The following is a 17,405-nucleotide window of genomic DNA, read 5'->3' as shown; positions in this document are numbered from 1 at the left end:
CTGCAAAGATATTGCCTTACCAGATTAACATGTTCCGGTTTGAGTCCTCCTGCTTCCAGATCTACAATGAGGTTACTAATTGGTACTTCACCACCGTTGTAATCTGCATCATCATCATCAGCAAGCAGGAAAAACAGCTCCTATATGGATTTTAAAAAAAAGGTTATTTTGTAAGGGATACTGCTGCAAGCCTCTACCATAAGGAAACATAACATTGCACAAGAACCTTGCTCATGCACCACAGCAAAAGCAAAGGGCACCACTGCACTCAAAGTGGGTGCCTTAGGACCAGTTTCATCACAAAAACTTGCTTAGCAGAGAAAAGTATTGCTTAGCAGAAACAGGTTACCAGCCAAAACTGCAGAATATGTGAATTCATTCATTTAAAGGCACTGGACACTATTGGTAATTGTCAAAGACCAGTCTTCTCACTTTGTGTATATCAACATATGCATAAAACAACAAACCTATGAAAATTTGAGCTCGATTGGTCGTCGGAGTTACGAGATAAATATGAAAGAAAAAACACCCTTGTAACACGAAGTTGTGTGCTTTTAGATGCTTGATTTCGAGACCTCAAATTCTAAATCTGAGGTCTCAAAATCAAATTCGTGGAAAATCACTTCTTTCTCGAAAACTATGCCAATTCAGAGGGAGCCGTTTCTCACAACGAGAAAGAAGTAATGTTCAATTAAAATATTTGAATTTGATTTTGAGACCTCAGAATTTGATTTCGAGGTCTCAAAATCAAACTTCTGAAAGCACACAACTTCGTGTGTCAAGGGTGTTTTTTCTTCCATTATTATCTCGCAACTTCGACGACCAATTGAGTTCAAATTTTCACAGGTTGCTTATTTTACATGATTGGCCAAGTTCTTGAGTTATACATGCTACTGCCCAATGAACACTATTTTTGCATTACTTACCTTTGCTCTTTGCATCTTGACCTCCAACGCCTCAAAGTTCATCTTATTGATCATCTTCCTGATGAACGGCCTTTAAAAACAGAGAAAATATAATTAGATTTTGCAAGCTGCCTTCCTATGTATATAAATGCAAAAAGTACTCACTCACTCGGTCGCCCACAGGCGGGCTAAAAGTAGTTTAATACTGGCCTGACATTTCGACCCTGCGGCTAAATTACAATCACACTTCTCAGTAAAGTACTCACAACAGACCGTTTAAAGATCATTTCTGTCATAAAAGTAATTGGTACAAAGTTGGAAGGGATGTAAAATACCAATAAGAAGTTTGTGTAAATCAGCATAAAAAAGTTTACCCAATAAATAATGTTAAGTGATGTAAAACTACAACAAAAATGTTGTTCAAATGTTCTAGTAATTCCTCAACAATAAACAATGTAAAATTTGACAGCCAAGACAAAGATCACGATGGTTTGAATGGATATGCGTTTAAAAAGATGGGAATTTTCACATTATTAAGATTATTTTATTAATTCTTTGTGTTATTAATTTTGTTTAGAAATGAGTTAAACTTACTCCAATCTGGAGACCTTCTCTGATAGTGCAGCTACCACAGTGAAGAGCTTGAAGTCTATCCGATGTCTCTGGGGTAAGTCCAGCACCTATTCACGAAAAATAACAATGTGACAGGTGAAAAATGTATGGTTTTGTTGTCTCTGCTTAAGTTGTTTATTTTCCCTTTGAGTTTAACAAAGAGGTAGACTTTCATCACTTTACTCTATTATTAATTTTTTTTTTATTTTTTTATTCAAGTCATTAGCTTTTCAAGTTACAGTTATTTGGATCTGTGGGGAAATTCCTTTGTATTTATAGTTGTTTCATGTTTATTCATTAGGTTAGGAATGCAGTAAATGGTTCCTGTGGGTCTTTTTCTTAATCTTAATTCAGTTGTTCTCAATACACCGTTCTACAAGGAGTAAGGTTTTTAAAGAACATTTTTATACAGTGCTTGCTGCACGCGGTTTCCAATGTGGAAAAATGAAATAAAACACACTACATCTAAAGCCTGTTACATTATCTTTAGGCTGGCAACATGGGGGAGTAGCAGAAAAATGAAAGAGAACAAAATTATAAATGCAAAAACAAGGACTCTGTAATTATTTATCTATTACCAAGTCACATGAATGCCCATTTGGGTATTAGGATATCATTGGAGATCAAAATGTTTAATCAACCGACTTACATGGTAAATATATTGGCATTCCTTCTCCGTTATGAGGTAGCTGTTTACTTGTCTCAGAGACGGCTCTAAGTCTGTCACATCCACTTCATGCTCCTGCAAGGGTAAAATCACACAGAGGAAAAAGATTCTTTAGAAAATATGTTCTCTGGCAGTGTGTTGAATCATGGAGACGGTTGAATGTTGAACACAGCGGTGATTCATTTCAAATTTAGAATGCAACAAGATACATGAAATTCATTTTGGTGCATGGCTGAAATCAGCAAAAGATTGATATGTTAATATTTTGTGATTTTTGTTGTGCACGTAATAAAAGTGGTCGCCCATGTCTTACAAACTAGGCTATAAGAACATACAAGTACAAATGATGACTGGACCAAACTTGTTCAAGCAAATAATGAAAAATGGTATCATTCATTGGATCACACTTGGATACATTGAGTATAAAGAAAAGCCTGACCCAATATGAAAACTTTACCTCTTAGTTTATTGGCATGATTTGTACTTCAAAAAAGTAAGGCTGCCTTTAGAAGTATTGAGAAGGACTCAATTATTGAATGTGCAGGGAAATGGTGCAATCTAAGTATGATTTCCTGTAGAGTTGAATACATATTGTTGTTTATTTATTTTTAAATGCATTGAATCATAATGCTGCTTGCGACATAATTTAAAATTATTTAAAAAACAAACAAATCAAATTCACAATACCTGTACAGGGTTCATCTTCTGATACATAATACTCTGTTTACGTCTGAAGTCATCGTTTGAAGCTGCACGACTGATAAGTTCCTGTCCCCTTAAGGAGCTTTCTTTCAAAGCTACTCTTGCTTTTTCATCTAGATGGGGTGAGATTTATAAGGTAGTCTTGAAATCTGATAATCTGCTGAATTGCATTTGAGTTGTGAAAACAAGTGCGGTAACATCGCAACATTCATTTACATAGGGAAGTCAATTATTTATACCTTGGCCCTGCTTCAGGTATGCAACTCTTCCGCGTTGCCTGGCAACAACAATGTACAACTACAATAATGTAAAAATGAGCCAAGTACATGCTAACAATGCATCTCACAGCATAATAAACCTCAACATTTTCTAGTGTACCATTGTGGTCTCATGTCCCGTGGCGTTTGTGCCTTTGAAAATTTTCCTCTTTTTTTTCAACGGGCAGTTGCATGCCTGTGCAGCTTGAAGATAAGACTTTGGCACCCTGGGTCTTATTACATTGAACTGAATTCTTTCACCATCTTTGGTGTACTTGTTCATTTATGGGTCAGCAACTCTGATGGAATTTGAGGCATTGCATGGTGAGGTATCAATATATATTTGGTTTGTGGTAACACCATGTGTGTATCTACCTGCCAGGTAGAGTTTGTTCTCAGAGAACCGTCTTGCTTTATTCTGCTACCGCGGAAGATGTTCGGGGGTTCGGGAGACTTCTTGTCGGTTAGATTATGTTCTTTACAGAATTGTCTTGCTTTATATTCTACTACCACAGAGTAGATTTGTCGGTATTCAGGAGACTGAAAAGAACTGTCCTGCTTTTTAACTACTACCTGGGGTCGTTATTAACTTCATTACCGTGGAGTGAGTTCTTAACTGGTCTCAACGTTTCGACTAGCTCTGAAGACGTCATGCCATCTAAAAACTTCCCAGAGATATAGATAGTATATTTATCTAGTTGAGAAAACATCAAGCCTAGAGACTTGTATCAACACAATTGCTTGTTAAGTTGTAAATAATTACCCAGTAGTCCAGCAATTCTATCTTGAACAACTTCATATTTTTCTTGGGCTCGTTCATGTTCCAAGTCCAGTCTTCTCACAGATGGGTCGGATTCCAACTAAAATAAAGAAGATAAATTCAATCAATCAAAGTCCTAAATGTTGTCAAACAATGTAAAACAATTCAGAACCAAGAAAAGTGCCTTCTTTATACCAAGGTGTAACGGTTAAACAAAACAAAAATAATCCAGGGTCGTGGGTTTGAATCCCACCCGAGTAATATTTTTTCACAGGACTCAAGGAAGTACTGAGTATGGTAAAACACATCGGTGTATGGTTAAAAACCAAAATAAATATTCTTTATCCCCGATGCAAATTTAACATCTATTATATCGTTGCGGTACCCGCTGCCAAAACATAGGTACCGGGCAATCTCGGTGGTCTAGTTGGTATGGATACTGCTCTAGAGTTGCAAGGGTCGTGGGTTCGAATCCCACCCGAGTAATATGCATGTGATATTTTTTCACAGGACTCATGGAAATACTGAGTATACAGTGCTAACACACATAATCCATTCAAAGGATATTCCTTCTGGAATTGGAATGGCTCGTACAGAATAGAGATACACACTACAGCAGGAATGTGTTAGGTTTCATCAAATTAAAGATAAACTCCAACAACAGGAGTGTGAGCTCTCTTTCAACTAATGATGACAACAAGGGTAATCCATCCATTAAACTGGAAATAAAAACTAAAATTTTCTTGATATGAGCTTTACTCAGCCTCCGACATAAAATTTTACATCTAGTGGACAACCTAAATGAGATATGCGCTGTTTATTGTATTTAGTAAGAAAAATGATCGGATCAAATCGCAATTGTTAAAAAAATTAAAACCTGTGCCAAAGTATGTAAACTAGTTAATGTTTATCATGAATGACACAAGTTAACTTTTTGCAAGTCTTTATTTCTTTAGTTTGTTCAAGTTTTTATTTAGTTTTATTCACCAGCAAACATTTAAAAACAAGTCGCACAATCAAAGTATCTACAAAAGCAAACAATGTGTCATGGCCGAGTGGTTAAGAGCATCTGATTCAAGCACTGGTGTTTGATCAGCACGGTGTGGGTTCGGATCCCCGTCGTGACACTTGCTACATAAAATTGGGGAGGTAGTGCTTTCTGCTCTACCGGCCAGGCTTTGAATTGATGATACCCAAGCCTACATCCGTATGGACTGTAAAGGGGTTAACCCTGTTTCAGCCCTAGGAGTAGGTGGCAACGGCCTCTGGAAAAAATAATTGTAGCCCACACCTTGAAGTGGCCTTCAGGCCTTGTGTGTCAGGCGAATTGCATTAACAAAAAATTGCATACAATATAATAGTTTTAAGAGTTTTAACACAAAAATGTAAGAACACCTAGCAAAGTACTGAGCAACCTGGGGTGGATTTCACAAAGAGTTAGGACTAGTCTTATCTCGAGTTAGGACAAAGTACTCGTCCTAACTTAGGACTAGCCATGCGTTTTTTATCCTAACTCTTTGTGAAATCGACCCCTGGTTTGGCAGGCAGATACAATCATGGTACACAACATTGCAAGATTTCTTACCATTTGAAGATGTGATGTAGTCAATCGCTCCAGCACCCAGTCGTCATTCTCAGGGTATACCTCCTCAAGGTTTGAAGCATCATCTTGGTTGCCATAGCCAAGCTCTTCAACCACAGAGATGAACTTTACTTCACCTAGATAGGATACAACATCAAGACCTTAAGATATTTCCTCAATTTCATAGTTTAGGTTACAACAATCATGCATCTTAAAATCCCAGTGATGCATCGAACATGTGTACATTGATTGCCCACACAGACTCAAACGCTGGCATACATTTGTATCTTTTCATAAAAGTTTGTAATGCGAAATGTAAAAATAAAAAACAACATAGGCTTACTTCTCCCCTCAGCCTTGTCAGTCTAGATAACTTATTCTTGCAAAAATTAAATCCTTAACATATTATCTCCCAATGCATATTTGTTATTGGTAGAGCACAGCTCGTTAAACTCAAAGTCATTGGTTCAAATCCCTATCCCCAGTAAATTTTTCTTTGTTCAACCCCAAATCTTTTAAAATTTACCCAGTCCAGTTTCCCATGTGGTTTATAACTTGATAATACTTGGAGTCAGAATTTACGATGAGTTCAGCAAGATTCAATCAGGATTGGGCAGAGAGTGTTGTTAAGAATTATATCGTTGCGGTACCCACTGCCAAAACATAGGATTCGAACTGCCTCTAGCTGCTGGGCAACCTCGGTAGTCTAGTTGGTAAGACACTGCTCTAGAATTGCAAGGGTTGTGGGTTCGAATCCCACCTGAATAACATGCCTGTGATATTTTTTCACAGGACTCGGGAAAGTACTGAGTATACAGTGCTAACACACATCGGTGTATGGGTAAAAACCAAAATTAATATTCTTTATGCCCGATGCAAATTTAACATCTATTATATTGTTAAGGATTATTTTACTAAGGAGAAACTATAAATAATTACTAAACTTGCGGGTACAACCATGTAATAATTAATCTCTGTTAAGTGAGTGTTGGCTCTGAAAAGAGCCGGTTTGGTCTCGACGTTTCAAACAGTATACTCTGCTCGTCTTCAGCAGATATTTTAATGTCGATAACCTCAACCAAAGTGGACAGCCTCATCTGGGCAACAGTTTATCCAAACTGGGAGGAATTCAAGCGTCGCTTACCTTTCTTTTTCTTGCCTTTTGGATTTGCTTTCATGGCAGCATTTGGGTCGTATCCAGGCCTTAGTATCTCTGGAAACTCCTGCCTTGCAAATCCTGCGAGGGTCCTTCGTCTAGCATCGGCTGATTCTACGATGTTCAACTGAAGAGCATTTGATTTCTTGTAGAGGTTGTCCAATTGGAAGGCAAGTTTATCTAAATATTCATCTGCTGCAAACTGTTATCAAAACACATAAAATGTAGATATTAATAATGTGTATGATCATAAGCAGTTGTAGGTAGACCAATTCTGTAGTGAGCGGATCAACAAGTTGTTTTTAATGGGGCCATTATAGCTGGAGTGCAGGCCTTCAGGCATAATGCCAGGTTTTTAAACTGTTCATGGGGCCCTGCAATAAAGTGAATGGCATTTTGACTGTGTTCTTTCTCTGTGACATGTGAAACTCCATCATTACCTGTGTTTCAGATTATTGCACAGTGTACATTAATGTTGAATTTGTTTAAATCTGTGCTGGACGGCACAATATATTTCGCTGGGCAAAAGGTTTTGAGTTTTGGTTGGGCCCGCCCAGCACTGCCCATCACATGTGGATATAACAATGAAATCATGGGACAGCAAACCTCATAATTATTCGATCTGCACTGTGTCTTAGTAAACCTTTTTTTAAAGTCAAAATAATACATGTAAAGAGGTTGATCAGGCTGGCTCAGTGCTTTCCATCCCTGCCTTTCACCTCTATGGACCCTAGTGCGAATCATACATCGGACTCAGAGCCTTGCATGTGGATTGGGTTTCACCCCATACTTGAATGCAGGGGTTTTCCTCCCACATCCAAAACGGAACATTTCTTCTTGTTTTCTACTTTCCTGTTATTTGTGTTAATTGTGCCATTGGCTGTGTCATGACTAAATATACTTACTGCATCAGAACCAAAAAAGTGTGTAGCCCCTCCCCGGTCAACCTCCTTCCCAGTGCCACTCTCTTTCCCAGAGCCAGTAAGAGCCATAGGGCTAATGTAATCTTCTTCATTTATTGTCTTGGCAACTGTAAAAGCACTCTTAAAATCCTCCCCACTTGACCCTGGGTCATCATTCGCAGCGCTAGCGTATCCCGAGGTCTCCGTGGTAACTGATGCATTGTCATGATCAGATTTTAAACTATCTCGAACGTTTGAAGACTGTGTGCTGTTGTGGACTTGAAGCGTTGCCATGGTTGGGACACTAGGCACTGTTTCTTCAATCTTGATACCTTTCTTGCGGAGTACACCATTGAATACATGCTGGTAATGAGGTATTCGCTGTTTACTGTGTAAAAGAAAGATAAATGAATAAATCAATTAGTAATCACAATTGTTTGAAAATTGAAACTTGTGCCGAAGTATGTAATTTAATGAATATTTATCATAAATGACACAAGTTTAGTATTTGCATCTATTTGTTTCTGTAGGCTGTTCAGTGTATACAAAAAATAGGTTGGGGAGTGCAGGTTTTTTTTAATGGCTTGTACCAATAGAATTGTGGTTACTGCTCTATAGCCCCCCCCCCTCCATCGTCAACCTTATGTTCTGAAAAAAACAATAATTTACATAATAGAGCTAGGGTTAGGGTTAAGAAAATTCACTAGGGGTTTCAGAACCTAGGGATGTCCGAACATAGTGGTGTCTGAACTTAGGGGTGTAACCATAATTGTGACATGATGATGTTGAGCTGATTGCCATGTTTATCTTCCCAAGGACATAACTAATCACAAACATAATATCTGATGAGACCATAGAGCTGTGGTAGAGTGACTTACTGAACAATGCAGTATTTGGCTAGGTAGTCTAACGCATCAATCATGATAGGCTCAGGACTCTCATGGCCATCAGGTGTGGCCTCGGTCTTGCGCCATTTCCGCTTCTTCGGTCTATCAAGAATGAAATCAAAATGATCATTAACAATTAAGTTGTTGTACTACTCTGTTTATAAAAAAACCAAAAACATTTGGTGTGGGATACAATCAACTATGATTCCAAGGGCTGTTGCTACCTACTCCTTGGGCTGAAACGGGGTTACCCCCTTTACAGTCCATACAGATGTAGGCTTGGGTATCATCCATCAGAAGCCGGGCTGGTAGAGCAGAAAGCAGCTTCACAAAGCAATCGTGGTTAAGTGTCTTGTTTAAGGACACAAGTGTCACTGACTGATTAAAGATAAAGTACTCAGTATTCTATGTGCTTTCTGAGGCCAAAGGCACCTTAGGTATTCTCTTAATGTAAAAGAGTGAAAAGTTCACTCTCTTGTCTGAGTGGAGTCAGCTTCGCTCTTTTGAGAGTGAAAGTCAATCTGTGTCACTCTTTTTGAGGAAAAGTGGAATGAACTTCACTCTAAATCGAGTTGTCCGCCATATGGCTCTTTGCAAGAGTGGTATGGCGGACAAAATGAGTGGTTTTTCACTCTTTTACATTAAGAGAGTATGAATGGAAGCCATATCCTTCAACACTGAGTTTACAAAGAATGTGAGGCGGACTCATAGTAGTAAGTTAAATCACTGTTGTAACATTTGGGCCGGAGCTTCTGCCCGTCAGTTATCATTACTAGATTTGACATCCTATACAACAAGTTTTGTTCACCAAAATGAAACACATTTACCAACAAACAAACTGAGAAAAGATGTATTACTTCATTCCTATCGACAATTCAAGGCCTCATGGGAGACCAACATGATTATGCCCTGAAATTATTTGTATATATCGTGAGTAAAAAAGTGTCTAAACTCATTGAAATGATTGGACTGCTTGTCTCATTTTTTAAATTTTAGAAAATAACTCCCCTGAAGGAAAATACAGATTTTTATTTTTTGTAAGGAAGTCGCCAGACACACAAAGCCTGAAGGCCACTTTAAAGGAACACATTGCCTTGGATCGGTCGAGTTGGTCTTTGAAAAGCGTTTGTAACCGTTTTTTATAAAATGCATATGGGTAGAAAGATGTTGTAAAAGTAGAATAAAATGATCCACACAAACATGCCTCAAAATTGCGTGGTTTTCCTTTTACCTCGTCGACTAACACGTCGGCCATTTATGGGGGTCAAAATTTTGACTCACATAAATGGCCGACCATGTTAGTTCGCACAGTAGAAGGAAAACCACGCAATTTGGAGGCAAACTTGTGTGGATCATTGTATTCTACTTTTAAAACATCTTCCTAACCATATGCATTATATAAAAAACGGTTACAAACGCTTTTGTTTTGACCAACTCGTCCGGTCGAAGGCAACGTGTTCCTTTAAGGTGTGGGCTACAATCAACTGATCAGAGTGACATTTACTTGTATTCCCGTCTCCTGCGCATAACAATTGGTTCTTGAGTCAAAGGTGGGGTGAGAGGTGGCAGCTCCACTTCTGGCTCTGGGGTAGGCGCCTTGGGCTCCTCAGGGATGGGTATAGGGGGTAAAGGTGGTACCTCTATATTGGGCGTGGGCTCAGGGGAAGGTGAAAATGGTGGGGGTGCCACTGGCTCGGGTAATTTCTTGATGACTGGCATGACAAAGGGTTTGGATTTCTGTAGAGAGAAAGCAACAAGATTGAATTAGACATGACAGTAGCATTTGAGCAAATTATGGCTATCTCTGCCTGGGCCCTCGGCCCAATTTCATTGATTTTGCTTAAGCAAAAAAATCCTTGCTTAGTAAAATCAGATTACCGGCCAAGACTCCACTCAATTGTTATGCTAAGTAAACAAAAGCTAAATACCAGTCACAAGCAATGTATATGGCATGAAATTTGGGCAAGTAACATGTGTAAAATAAGCAAGCTATTTTCGTGCTTTTTGCTTAAAGATGCTATGTCAGATTTTTGGCCCCAAACATTAAAAAATAGATTTGTTTGAGTGAATGGTATTTCAAAGAGTATCACCCGCAGTCTTACCTTCTTGGGTTTATCTGGAATCTTCTTAGCCTTAACAGCGATAGGTTTCTTGGGTTGGACTGGTTTAGGCATCTTAGCATTGCGGTTTTTCTTGACAGGTTTTGTGACTGGAGCAGGAGGCGCTTCTGGTTCTGTGGAGGAATCATGATCACAAAACAAGTTTTTTATCTGTTTTGTTCATTTTTCCTATGTTATAGTTTTATAGTTAATACATGTATTAATGTAATACAGGTTCACCCCTTGAGCCCAGCCTTGTGCCATTTCTACTGTTTACCCGACCTTTGTTATTAATGTTACATGGGTGTTTGTTTGGTTTGGGCTCAAAGAGTATACCTGTTTGGGGCTCACGCTTATAAACTTTGCTTTTTTGTCAGCTCCCGTGCAGTATCATAAAAGTGTATATTATTTGGAACATGTTTACATTAGTGCATGTATTACAATGTTACTGTAGATGCAATAAACCAACCAATAAACCTTGAGGCTGATTAATTTACCTGCAGGAGGTGGTGGTGGCGGAGATGGTGCAGGAGTTGGTAGCTTGGGTGGTTCTGGCTCAGGCTCTGGTTCCACCAAAACTTCAGGTTCTGGTTCTGGTTCTGGTTCTTTGGGTGGTTCTAGTGTAGGAACTAAATTATGGAGAATATTTGTACACTTTATTAGAACTTACTCCATTTGAAGTCCACTATTGCAACTAAAACAGTGTTCAAAACAAATAAAACGGCTTGTAAAATTACATTTTCTGTACAAAATTGACTTGCGTAGTAAAAAAATGATAGTGTAGAAAATAAAAGTTACACACAAATACTTTGTAAATTAGGAGTGCTGTTGAAGTGCAATATAAAAGAAATTCAAAGATTTTTTGCTTAAAGGAATTAATTTAGCTACTGTGGAATGCAAGTACATGTATTAGTATTAAATGTGATTTGGATTTAAAGAAAGCATAATTATACCGGTAGTAGCTTCTAGGGAAAGGAGGGTATGTGCACTGCAAATGTTTATAAAAAGAAATGTTGATCAATTATAAAACATACAAAGACTTAAAGCCATTGGACCCTTTCGGTTCAGAAAAAATAAAAAAAGTTCACAGATTTACAAATAACTTACAGGGTTTACAGAAGGTAATGGTGAAAGACTTCTCTTGAAATATTATTCCATGAAATGCTTTACTTTTTGAGAAAACAGCAAAACAATATAAATTCTCGTTAACGAGAATTACGGATTTATTTTAAACACATGTCATGACACGGCGAAACGCGCAGAAACAAGGGTGGGTTTTTCCGTTGTTTTCTCCCGACTCTGATGACCGATTGAGCCTAAATTTTCACAGGTTTGTTATTTGATATAGAAGTTGTGGTACACAAAGTGTGGGCCTTGGACAACACTGTTTACCGAAAGGGTCCAATGGCTTTAAGAGCTTAGAAAAGTGTAAAGTACAGGGATGATTAGTATAAAATACTATGAAGTTTTGTGACCCAATGTCTGATGTTCACATTCTGATGGGGGACGTTGGTCGCTTCATCGGCTTCATAGAACAGGAAGAGTACAGGTTTATCACGCACAAACATGATTGCTAAAACACACACAAATCATTCATCAGACAAACAATTAAAATAATCATTAAAGTGTTCTTTGAAAGGTGAACTTTTTATTTAACACAAAATTTCATTCTTGTCTCACTTTCTGTCTGAATGGATCAAACAAAACTTGCTTACTAAATGTGCGTTATCTATAAAATCAAAAAATAACTAATGGTCTGTCGTTTTAACCCTAGCAAAGTCTTTCTCATTTTAGCCTTCGAGAAAGTCTCTGCTAGGGTCCAACGTCAGGCCATTAATTTGTTGCTTTTAGCATTTATACCATAGCTTCTTTTGGTTGGTGTGAGCAGTTTGCAACTGTAAGTTCTATTTTTTCATTCATAAAATCAAGTAAAAACTGTCTTTCTAGAAATTGGATGACTTTGGCCAGTTTTTACACAGGATAAGTTGCAACTAGGCCTACTATGAGGTAGACAAAAGCTTCAATGAAGTCACTGTTTTGAAAGTTTTGTTGTCAGACTTCATCACATATCAAACCAAAGTTACACAGCATCAACATAGCTTAGACAGTGTCCACATAGAGTAAATTTGACTGTAGTCTCCATTGTGTTCAACTTTTAAAATAGTGATGAATTTATCAAGTCAAACATCTCATGTTTTCTTTTCTATGGGATTACACCTTACCAGGTTCGTGTCTGAATGACACCTGAGGAATGTCCATATAGCCCCTGTCAATCTTGACTGCTTCTGTTTGTTGCACACATTGTGTTATTGAGACAAGAAAGTAAGTAAGCAAGAAAACAGAGAAGAAGTTATTGCAAGCATTAGGGATTAGCCTTGGTCCCAAAAGAAGATGAAGTAAAGTAATGCAAGCACTAGCGATTAGTGAATCATTGGAACGACAATGAAAGTACAGTCACAAATGTTTCTAGACTGATTATATTGCATAGACATTATTGCTGGCATTAGGAAATTAGCCTTTCTCCCAAAAGAAGTTGAGGTAAAGTAATGCAAGATTAGTGCATTAGTGATTAGTGAACTGCTGTAACCAAAATGAAGTACATTGCATAGTATGTAAGTTTAGGGTTTGAGTTAAGAACAGCATCTTGCATTAATATTAATTTATGCTTTAGAAAGTCACAATAGTTATTGCTTTTTTAAAAGTTAAGATTTGTCTAAAAAGGTCTTTGCGAATAGGAAAGAACTGTTAATCAGTATTGAGATGCAGAGAGTAGTTATAAACAATTCCCTTGTCTTTGAAGAATGAAGTTTGCGCAATTGAAGTTATGTTAATGTTCAGAAAGATTGTAATAGTTATAACATTTATACCCAAGTAGTTATAGTTAGTTTGAATCATGTTATGGGGTAGGATCTTCATGATGCCTTATGACGCTGCAGGGTTTTTACAAAGGTAATTGGGCTGTCATTTAAAGGCAGTGGACACTATTGGTAATTACTCAAAATAATTATTGGCATAAAACCTTTCTTGGTGACGAGTAATGGGGAGAGGTTCATGGTATGAAACATTATGAGAAACGGCTCCCTCTGAAGTGCCATAGTTTTCGAGAAAGAAGTAATTTTCCACGAATTTGATTTCGAGACGTCAGATTTAGAACTTGAGGTCTCGAAATCAACCATCTAATCGCACACAACTTCGTGTGACAAGGGTTATTTTTCTTTCATTATTATCTCATAACTTCGATGACCGATTGAGCTCAAACTTTCACAGGTTTGTTATTTTATGCATATGTTGAGATACACCAACTGTAAAGGCTAGTCTTTGACAATTACCAATAGTATCCACTGCCTTTAACTGAGTCACCAAATTGTAGTGTAAAAAAAAAATTAAATGAAAGAAATATTTCCAACTTAAACAGTTGTCACCACTGCATGTGTGATTTGGTAATAGTGGACACAGTTTTTTTTTTTTTTTTTAACCCATGTTCAAATTCTAATATTGGGTTCCACTTAAGAAGAGCTAATATTAAAGCAATAATTTTGCTAACATAAAGTAGCAGTGAACCATGCATTCACAATCAATGTACAATGTTACCCAGTTCTGCTAAGCAAAATAATAAAGCAACACTTGTCATCAAAGGCTCAGGTTAATAGACCCTTCCCATTTGACTTGCACATTACTGTTTCACACTAACACTACTGGTCGGCAAAGTGAGGGGACATTGCACCTTTTTGTAAGAGGTGTTTTTTGCATAACACTAGAAAATCTGCCTATAGTGCAATGGCAATTACCAACCAAAAGTGTCTGTTCCGAAGCTTAAATGTAATTAGCATAATATTTCATGGGAAGGGCTAATTATGATAAGTATATGAAAACAAATTGTCAAGGATGTAGCGGCTACATTGTCTCCCATAATGAACCTCACCTGTTTCTTTCTTTGTCTTCTTCTTGATGGGTTTAAGGGGTTTCTTACGCTGTGGCTTGGGTCTCACAGGCTTTTTGTCTTTACTCTCAAAGACTGAAGGATGGCAGCACAAAATGGAAGGACAGAGAAGGATGATGATGATTTAGGAAATGATTATAGAGAAGTAATAGGAAAAAGCTTGCAACCAAAACAACTATAACATCAACTTTTTTAAAGCAACCATTTAGCACACATAACTTTTTACTACTTTGATCAAGGCTGTAATAGACCAATCCAGTAGGCTCCGCTCACGAGGCACATGTGAGCAAGAACATGTGGGGCTCTCCAATGCCTTTCTGCACAACTCTGCCGTGCCAAGATATGCGCACGCATGTCGGACCTTATTTGTCGAACCTTCGTTGCATTGTGATTGGTCAATATGCAATGGGGCGGAGCTTAGTGGATCGGTCTATTACAGCAATTGTAAAACGATGGCCAACTACCTATACTCTATTGAGAACTTAATGAAGTAGCAGAAAATGCGCAAGAAAAAGGCACTGGTATTAAAAAGTAATGTTTAAGAAGTAGTTACAAAGTAGTTTGTTATTTCAATCCAATTTGGGTACCGGGCAGGAAAAGAAAATGTCCCAAATTTAGAGCTGCATGGATAACTACCCTTGATAAGCTTGGAATTAATTCATGAATTTGAACAGCAGCAGACAAATACAAAGCATGACTGGAATTTAATGCAAAAGACATGATAGAATTAAACAAATACATACAAATAAATAATAATAAAATTATAAAATAAATCCTAGGACTAGTCCTAAGTTAGGACACCTGGGCCAAAAACACCAAAACATACCACACACAAAAAGAATTCAAATTGTGACAAAAGTCAATTGCACGACTGATTGCAAAGATGCTATTGCATGACGGCACTCCTGTATAGCATTAATATGATGTAGAGATTTGTTCAGTAGCATTAAAAAAATTCTATTAAAAACCTGTAAAGTACCCTTTTGAAATCCCAGCAGGTGAAGTAAAAAACAGGTTTCATGCTTTTAAAAAAGTTCTCCCACTCACCTGGTTCTGGTTCTGGCTCTGGGGGAGGTGGTGTTGGATCTTTCGGTGGCAGCGGTGGGATCTCAATAGCTGGGCTAGGTTCCCTAGGTGTGGGTGTAGGTTCCTTAGGAGGGGGTGTGGGTTCTCTGGGTGGGGGTGTGGGTTCTTGTGGTGTAGGTGGTCTAGATTCTTCAGGTGGTGGAGGTGTAGGGTCTGGATTGTGTTCTTTAGGAGTGGGTGGTTCAGGAATGGGGTCCTCTTTGAGAGGGGGTGGAGGGGTAATGGCTTTGGGGGGCTTTGGTTTATCTTCTGTGTAGAAAAGAAATATGGTGCATAAACTAATTGCCATTGTTAGTCATATGAATGGGTTAATTAATGTAAATGTAGTTAATGTAGTAGGGTACATCTGCAAATTCCACAAGTCAACTCAATTGACTTACAATCCTCGCAGCACAGTATTTTTCTCCCCTTGTCTCCAAAGTTTTGTTGAAAGTGAAAAAGAGGTCCATATCTGTCCAAACTTGGAGTTTTACTTGGAGCTTACATGAATAATGTGTATTGGTTATCACAGCTACCAGTTGCCTTTTTGTATTTTCATCAGCTCTAATAATCATTTGTTCTGTCCATAGGCCTACTTGCTAAATCAAATGTTCATTAAACAGAGGGGAAAAAGTATCTTTAAAAATAGACCAGAAAAAAAATCCATGAATGTTCCTCCACCAGTGAAAAGTGAAAAACAGTTATTTAGAAAAGTGCATTTTTTGCAAAAGATCACCAAATACAAAAGTGAGCATAAAATTCATACAAATTTCACAGTGATAACTATTTTCAAGTACACTTTCCCTCCACCACAAACAGAAACAATAACAAATCAAACATTTAAAAAGTGAAAGTGAGATGCTCCTGTTAATAAATACAGAATTGTTTCCTTTGTTTTGACTTCCAGTAAGTTTTGGTTTTCCTTCAGAAGGGATGGAGAAAATTAACCTATTATTCCACATCCTTAAATACTGAATATTTCCCTTCTGTCAAAGAAAAAACCCACACCAAAATTGAAAATAAATGTAATTTCAAGGCAACAGTATTAAAAAACACACAATTACTTTGCCATTTGCCAATTGAAGAAACTTGAATAAAATTCCCCCTCCAGCTAAAAATAAAATAAAATAACAGTGCATGGAACATGTGCAAATGCATCACGTCATAAGTACTGCATTATACTGGATACAAGACCAGGGAAACAGGGGCAATGACTATGTGTCTTTTAAGGCTGACTTTAAATGGTCTTGGGGTGATGTCGGAGGGGATTTCGAATTTTGCATTCAAGATTGTGAAAAAAAATTGACAACATTTTGCCAAACCAATCAGAGTTTGTGCAGATACAGTGCAAATGCATCACTTCAAATGTCACATCTTATCCTACCCTCCTCAATAGAAGCCATGTTGCTTCCGGCTGTATTTTTGTCATCATTGACAATTGAGTTTACCAGGATTGGATCCTTCTTGAGTTGTCTCTGAGTCTCTGAGTTATTTTCCTCTTCAATAACTTGAGATAATAAGAGTTAGATAATCAGGTTTGTGGTAGCACTATGTGTTAATCTCTCTTGGCGTGTCATGGCCAAGCTGTTAAGAACACCAGATTCAAGCTCTGGTGTTTGATCAGCAGAGTGTGGGTTCGAATCCTGGTCGTGACACTTGCTACGTAAAATTGGGGAGGTAGTGCTTTCTGGTCTGCTCTACCGGCCAGGCTTTGGACTGATGAAACCCAAGCCTACATCTGTATGGACTGTAAAAGGGGTAACCCTGTTTCAGCCCTAGGAGTAGGTGGCAACGGCCTCTGGACAAACAATTGTAGCCCACACCTTGAAGTGGCCTTCAGGCCTTGTGTGTCTGGCGACTTGCATAAAAAC

General features: G+C 37.9%; 1 protein-coding gene across 4 annotated transcripts in view; it reads right to left on the bottom strand.

The window, feature by feature from the left end:
• The window catches only part of LOC139949865 (uncharacterized), a 42,835-nt gene that overhangs the window by 2,038 nt on the left and 23,392 nt on the right, over window positions 1-17,405 (bottom strand). For 2 of the 4 annotated variants that reach the window (XM_071948424.1, XM_071948426.1), the window contains 16 exons: window positions 16,919-17,041; window positions 15,517-15,804; window positions 14,452-14,544; window positions 11,027-11,158; window positions 10,533-10,663; window positions 9,935-10,167; window positions 8,422-8,532; window positions 7,547-7,931; window positions 6,630-6,843; window positions 5,489-5,622; window positions 3,907-4,003; window positions 2,872-2,999; window positions 2,167-2,259; window positions 1,500-1,585; window positions 927-996; window positions 21-140 (listed from right to left, as the gene is read on the bottom strand). In XM_071948424.1, the coding sequence (XP_071804525.1) occupies window positions 21-140; window positions 927-996; window positions 1,500-1,585; window positions 2,167-2,259; window positions 2,872-2,999; window positions 3,907-4,003; window positions 5,489-5,622; window positions 6,630-6,843; window positions 7,547-7,931; window positions 8,422-8,532; window positions 9,935-10,167; window positions 10,533-10,663; window positions 11,027-11,158; window positions 14,452-14,544; window positions 15,517-15,804; window positions 16,919-17,041 (2,438 nt within the window). The remainder of the gene's footprint in view (window positions 1-20; window positions 141-926; window positions 997-1,499; window positions 1,586-2,166; window positions 2,260-2,871; window positions 3,000-3,906; window positions 4,004-5,488; window positions 5,623-6,629; window positions 6,844-7,546; window positions 7,932-8,421; window positions 8,533-9,934; window positions 10,168-10,532; window positions 10,664-11,026; window positions 11,159-14,451; window positions 14,545-15,516; window positions 15,805-16,918; window positions 17,042-17,405) is intronic. The other 2 variants (XM_071948425.1, XM_071948427.1) reach the window with 1 other exon arrangement.

Source organism: Asterias amurensis, chromosome 17 (genome assembly GCF_032118995.1).
Source record: "Asterias amurensis chromosome 17, ASM3211899v1".
In the NCBI taxonomy this organism is placed as follows: Eukaryota; Metazoa; Echinodermata; class Asteroidea; order Forcipulatida; family Asteriidae; genus Asterias; species Asterias amurensis.
Note: the sequence above shows the minus strand (reverse complement) of the source record. Positions and strands in the feature narration are given on the sequence as shown.